The following is a 6,970-nucleotide window of genomic DNA, read 5'->3' on the forward strand; positions in this document are numbered from 1 at the left end:
GAGAGAGGGCATAGTAGGCGGTGCTGGCTTCTCCGGAGAGCAACGGGCCGAGGATGCGTGGCCAGGCTTCCATGCCCCAGTCTTCTTGGTGGGCGACCCGTTCGAAGGTCTCGAGGTAGGTCTCGATGTCGTCTTCTGGGGTCAGGCGGGGGAGAAGGTGCTGGGCTTCTCGGCCAGATCCCGGAACGGCTGGGCCGCTCTCAGGGCCAGCAGCTCCCGGGTAGCAACTTGCAGGCTTTGGGCAAGCTGCTGTGTTGTGGCCTGCTGCTGGAGGCTAGTCTCCATGAGGCACTTTAGCGTGGGGTCCATGTTCCCTGTGTCCATCTCTCTATCCACTCAAATTATTGATTTTCTTTTATTATTATTATTATTATTTTTAATTTATTTTTATTTATTTATTTATTTATTTTAACGTGTGTTTTTTCTTTTAAGTATTTAAGTGGGTGTGTCTGCGCTCAGTGCCCACATCCTCCACCAGTTTAGGGAATTTAGCCCACGGTGGGTGGAGCACAGACACACAGTAGGCCGTTTTAGTGTTGTTCGTGGAGGGATCTTTATTTAAGACGGACGGTGATGGGGATCGCCTAACACACGCCAGATACTTGCGCACATGCTTGGAGATCCTTCTCATCCTCTTGCGAGTAGAATATCGCCCTTTTATATTCTCTCCTCACCTGCTGGATTGTGTAATTCTACCGCGCGGTGCACCATTCACGAGCCGTGGGTGTATTGCGGGCCCACCCCGCCGCCACGTGCTCTCTGGCCATCCAAAACATTAGTGGCGCTGAAGCGGAGCGGTCTCTTCAGTTGCGGTCTCGCAGTCGCAAGAGGAGCGATCTTTGTTTCCTGTGTACCAGCTGCCGGCCTGTCACCACAATACACACAGTATCTCACAAAAATGAGTACACCCCTCACATTTTGTAATATTTGATTATATCTTTTAATGTGACAACACTGAAGAAATGACATTTTACTACAATGTAAAGTAGTTAGTGTACAGCTTGTGTAACAGTGTAAATTTGCTGTCCCCTCAAAATAACTCAACACACAGCCATTAATGTCTAAACCGCTGGCAACAAAAGTGAGTACACCCCTAAGTGAAAATGTCCAAATTGGGCCCAAAGTGTCAATATTTTGTGTGGCCACCATTAATTTCCAGCACTGCCTTAACCCTCTTGGGCATGGAGTTCACCAGAGCTTCACAGGTTGCCACTGGAGTCCTCATCACGGAGCTGGTGGATGTTAGAGAACTTGTGCTCCTCCACCTTCCGTTTGAGGATTCCCCACAGATGCTCAATAGGCTTTAGGTCTGGAGACATGCTTGGCCAGTCCATCACCTTCACCCTCAGCTTCTTTAGCAAGGCAGTGGTCGTCTTGGAGGTGTGTTTGGGGTCGCCATCATGCTGGAATACTGCCCTGCGGCCCAGTCTCCGAAGGGAGGGGATCATGCTCTGCTTCAGTATGTCACAGTACATGTTGGCATTCATGGTTCCCTCAATGAACTGTAGGTCCCCAGTGCTGGCAGCACTCATGCAGCCCCCGACCATGACACTCCCACCACCATGCTTGACTGTAGGCAAGACACACTTGTCTTTGTACTCCTCACCTCGTTGCCGCCACACACGTTTGATAACGTCTGAACCAAATAAGTTTATCTTGGTCTCATCAGACCACAGGACATGGTTCCAGTAATCCATGTCCTTAGTCTGCTTGTCTTTAGCAAACTGAAGACATGCCTAATAATTGTATTTATAAGCTGTAGTATATTACGTAGAATTTGTGAGACTGTCTGTGTGGTTTGCCTAAGAGTGTTGTATTAGTATTGTTTAGTATTATTGTGTTATTGTGCGTGTTGTTTTCCAAGTATTGGAGGGTCTCCGTCCAGCCCAGCTCTCCCGTCTCCTGGAATGACACTGGGTAGAAGACTGGGTAGAAGCCGTGTTATTATATACGGTTCCATATTTAGATTGTTTATATGGCTGGTCAGAGGCATGCTTGCCGCAGCTCCAAATCATTTTACTCCGTGGTTCCTATGAGCCGCGTGTATTTGCTCAGATCAAACGAATGATTTATGACGGGGAAGGTGATCCGGATTGGGATTATGAATATATGTCAAAATGTTATATGGAATGGCTTCGCCTACTCCCCTTATGGAATAAATATTATAATTTAAAGGACAAACTACCTAAAGTGTTCCATGTGAATGATAAGACACCTCACGCACCACCACGTAAAACTAAAGTTCCGCCTTTGTATGCCACGACTACGAGGAAAAAACCCACATTTTTGTCTGTTCCACAAGTACCTCGTAAATCTCGTGCTAAACCGCCCACACACCCAGCGTGGGCGCTGTCCTGTCGTGCTCATCTCCAATTGACCGGTCCTGATTATCGTTTAGGTACATCATGTCATTATTGTAAGAAACCTGGCCACTGGGCTCGTGACTGTCATGCTAAAAAACGAGACTGGCAGCAAGGGAGAGGTCAAGATGGCCGTGGTCGTGGTTTTATGGTAAGACGTGGCCTGCAGTATTTTCCTGCACAATCTGTCCCATATTATCAGCCTGGTCAATATCAGCCCGCTCCTCATATGTATGGCCAACCTCCTTAGCAGATTTGCCTCACACCTCTAGCTTGATGTTCGATTCCTGCCATGGCCCTGTGTTCTGAGTTTGCATATTCTCTCCATGCTTCGGGGGTTTCCTCCCCCAGTCCAAAGTCGTGCATTGTAGGCTGATTGGCATGTCCAAAAGTGTCCATAGTGTATGAATGTGTGTGATACCCCACCCTGTGCCCCATGCTGCCTGGGATAGGCTCCAGGTTCCCGGCAACTCAGTAAGGATAAGTGGTACAGAAAATGCCTGTATTTCGCCTGTAGCAAAATTACAGCATTACACTTATTTTGTTTTTAGGGAAGAACCTTTCCGAATTCATCTGTAAAAGGACTTTCTGAATAAACTCATAGTAGTATTTGAGCTCTTTTGGTGCTGAGCACCAAAAACACTCTCTAACAACAGATGCATTTGAAAATGCATGATTTTATGTGGCTTGAGGGAGCTGCGATGTGCTCTGCATTTGACATGTGTTTAACTTAACATTTAATGTAGTTAGGTTTGAATACGTCGCCAAACTGGGCTTGAGACCAGTGATTAACTGTGCTCGACATTTTAAATGGTGGAAATGGTTAACCATAAAGCTGTCAAAAACTTGGGAATAAAGAAGAAATGCAAAAAGGTTTAATAACTAACAGTTCAATATGTTAATAAATGGATTTTGTAATTCAATGATTTACATCAATTACTGTTTACAGGGTAGTTGACCTACATTTTTATATAACTGCAGGAAAAATGATATTTAAAAGAATCTAAATCTAGTCTTAACATTTGTGAACATACGACTCAGTGTTGTTAAGCTCTAGTTTAACAAGAACAATAATTATTTTGAATAAAGAGAAAAGAAAAACTGTTAAGCTGATTAACATGTTTTATTTCATGAAGTAATTCAAAACTGATTTTCCATTCAAAAGTACAGTATAGGAAAGGATATTAAACGAGACAGAATCATCAGCGAGTACATTTTTGTGATTACTGAAAGATTCATATTCTATTTAGAGAACTCATTTCATGAGAAATATAGAGATCATTAGTTTGATTATATATGGAGCTGTTATTCTTCATGTTCATGTTCTCCTCTTGTCAGTTCATGCTGTGAGACAGAAAACAAATATCAAAATGAGCTGCATGTATCAGTCATCCTCTTTAAATATTATAAGTATATATGTAAGTACAATATTTCCTTTTTCTGCAACCATCTGAATAGCAACACTAATGTTTTTCCTTTTATGATCCAGACTCCAGGTAAAACATGTACCTTAGTTAGCAGCAATAGAAGACGACATCGTTGAGAGATGTATCATCCGATATGCCCTGAGGTGGCTCCACTTTCGTTTGGAGCCCACAAATCCCAGTTCCACCACAAACTGAGCTCCAGGTACCCCAGCTACCCCAGCTCATTCCACTGCCTTCCAACACATTGCCTCCGGTGCACGTGAACCTGGAATTTTTGGTTATAAATACATGCCTTGTTATCATTTTTTAGTCACTTTTCTTTATCAAACACACTTAGGTTAGGAACAAGACATGACCAAATTTGTCACAATGTTTATGCAGTAAGTCATCAATTTATTTAATTAAAAACATGATCAGATTATAGTTACAGATAAAATGATTTGTGAATACCAGCTTCATGAAATCTTCGATTTTTATTACTTTTTTGAGACAATATCACATGTGTGGATTATTGTGAGTTACTAATTACCTGATGTTGTTAGCAGCGGTGTCATCTCGAAACACTCCCTGATAACTCTCCACTCGCAGCTGGAAAGATGTGAGTACTCCACTGGGGCACCAGATGTTCTGTGTCCAGGTTCCCCAACTGTAAAAACAACAGTTACTGCTATTAATACTACTACTAATACTACTAATGCTATTACTACTACCACCACTACTACTTCAAATACTCCTCCTCCTCCTCCTCCTCCTCTTACTACTATTACTGCTGCTGCTACTACTACTACTATAATACAACAACTCCTGGTTCAGTGATCTATGTGATAGATAATATGGATCATATGTTCAGTGATCCAATCATATGAACTTTGGTCTTCTATTCTGACTTTTGAATTATGACATTGAATCGCATTGTATCTTCTGTAGGTCCTGTAACTCTATCTATATAATATTCAGTACATATTGTCATATATGCCTTATGTCTTATCTATATGCAGTATTTCATACATGGGAAAGAACATACACAATGTGTTTTTTACCTTCCTTCAGCAGTCCTGATGGTTGTATAGGGCCCGACATAACCAGTAGGCCCGATCGGTTTAGAGCACTGAAGGGCAATTCCATTTAGGGCTGTGTCATCCCAAATCCCCTGATTTGTCAGAACCTAAAAAAACAAGCCAACAAATAAAAAAAAAACTACTTTACCAATTAAAATGATTTGTTGATGAGATTGAATTCATTTGCAGGATCATTTAAACTGAGAATTTTACTCAAATTACACACATCAGTTATGGTTAATGTTAATGTTACAGTCTGTGCTCCACTGAAATTTATTTTAATACATGGTTTAATACATTGTTGACTGCGACTTCGCCATTTAATACGCTTGTACAAATATGTACCAAAAAAATTGTAGTTATACCACAAAGTGTGAAGTTGTATATTAGATATTAAGTTTCTTATCAATGCTTATAAATTCTCATTCCAAAAATTGCTAATTAGTAATTAGTCATCCCTGAAAAAGCGGTGCACTCACCTTGAGGCTAAAGCCCGTAGCGTATGTGCCTGAAGGACACTTCACTGCAGTTCCCCATGTTCCCCATCTCTGTCCATTCAACACGGTAATCATACTGGGATACGGGGCGGCAATTTTGCTTTGTGTGTCGTTGACACTTGCACACTCCCCGAAGGAAAGCATGAGCAGAGGCAAAATAACAGTAAGCACAAAATACATTGTCAGATAGAGCTGAAAATAAATTCAAACTACGATCGGGTTATCAGAATGAATCTCCCTGAAAAAAGTGTCTGGTGAGAGCAGGTGCGCTTGTTTATATACAATCTGGCTAGTCAATTAGTGTAAAGTATCATGTAATTATAGATCAGAATATTTGGCATTAATCCAAGTCAAATCCAGGTTATGAATCATTAATCTGGTTTGATATCATTTTTAAAGCAAGGACAAATGTTTTCCATGGTTTCAACTTTAAATATTTATTTTCAACAACAATGCAATAATGTAAATAATAAATAATTAGTAACAAAGGTTGGCACAGTGATCCAGCGGGTAGCGTTTGCCTCCTCAAACACACGAACACATTAAACAATGACAATGATTCTTAAGTTGCATGAATTTATTGTGTGAATTATATTTGTCAACGTTTTAAAATGGCTTTTATCTTACTATATAAACTGAGATTTATTCTATACTAGTATGCCTATAATATAAAAATATATAATACATATAAAAAGATAATGACAATAATAATAATAATTATAATTAAATATAATAATAATTATATATAACGTATAACAAATGTAAAATACCCTTGGGAAATATGAGCAAAGAAGGCTGTGAAAAATTTCTTTATTGTTTAAACTGTTGATCATTTGTTTAAAAAAAATTCACAAAAATACTCTGCTGTCATGGAGATCAAACAATTGCAAACACAACACAGGTTTATAAAAAAAATATCTTTGTTAAATATAGGTTTGCAAGAATTATTGGCACCCCTATGAATTCATATGAGAAAAAGATTTTTGAAGTATATTCCCATTGACATTTTAAATATTTTTAGTACACCTGGGTGACAATAAAGACAATTTTTCATAGCCTTCTTTGCTCGTATTTGCCAAGGGTGCCAATATTAGTGGAGGGCACTGTATGTACATATATGATACAAAATATTTACATCCATTATGTTGGATAGATTTAATGTTTCTTTTTTCAATATTATTCAAGAATACTGTATATACATGGTGTAATGCAAGAAATGTATTCTTTATCCTTTAATGAATTGTATGACTAATATCATGACAAGTTATGTGACATTACTGAGATGTTGGAGACATACCAGAACATACACTCCCACACACACACCCACCCACACACACACACAAGAGACAAACAAAACAGAACGAGACAAAGCAAAATCGAAAGTAAAGTTTTTGTTTTGTTTCCTTTAATGATGTAGCTAAACAGAAAGTCAGATGGCATTGTTAAGTGGTTTCACACACACACACACACACACACACACACACACACACACACACACACACACACACACAAAAGTATGTGAAAAACACCTCAAAATCAATGAGATGTACTTCATAATAGTAGTTGCTTAAGGTCCTGCTGCATGACCCACTTTCTCTTGAGATTCAGATCACGGACAGATGCCCTGA

At 39.8% G+C, this 6,970-nt stretch overlaps 1 protein-coding gene across 1 annotated transcript; it reads right to left on the minus strand.

Annotated features, from left to right (window-relative positions):
• Window positions 1-3,464: 3,464 nt before the first annotated feature.
• Window positions 3,465-5,597, minus strand: LOC128622689 (vitelline membrane outer layer protein 1-like). Its single transcript, XM_053649384.1, has 5 exons — window positions 5,325-5,597; window positions 4,828-4,952; window positions 4,317-4,433; window positions 3,870-4,052; window positions 3,465-3,704 (listed from the first exon to the last, which is right to left on the minus strand). The coding sequence occupies exons 1-4, from the start codon at window positions 5,520-5,522 to the stop codon at window positions 3,875-3,877; spliced, it is 618 nt and encodes a 205-aa protein (XP_053505359.1). The 5' UTR covers window positions 5,523-5,597; the 3' UTR covers window positions 3,465-3,704; window positions 3,870-3,874.
• Window positions 5,598-6,970: the final 1,373 nt, after the last annotated feature.

Source organism: Ictalurus furcatus, chromosome 18, assembly GCF_023375685.1.
Source record: "Ictalurus furcatus strain D&B chromosome 18, Billie_1.0, whole genome shotgun sequence".
NCBI lineage: Eukaryota > Metazoa > Chordata > Actinopteri > Siluriformes > Ictaluridae > Ictalurus > Ictalurus furcatus.

What these genes read in the sequence shown, in the direction of transcription:
- LOC128622689 (XM_053649384.1), bottom strand. Translation starts at nt 5,522, where the DNA reads ATGTATTTTGTGCTTACTGTTATTTTGCCTCTGCTCATGCTTTCCTTC. An exon ending in CTACGGGCTTTAGCCTCAAG is followed by an intron (nt 4,953 to 5,324) that starts GTGAGTGCACCG and finishes TTGTTTTTTTAG; the next exon opens with GTTCTGACAAATCAGGGGAT. An exon ending in ATCAGGACTGCTGAAGGAAG is followed by an intron (nt 4,434 to 4,827) that starts GTAAAAAACACA and finishes TTGTTTTTACAG; the next exon opens with TTGGGGAACCTGGACACAGA.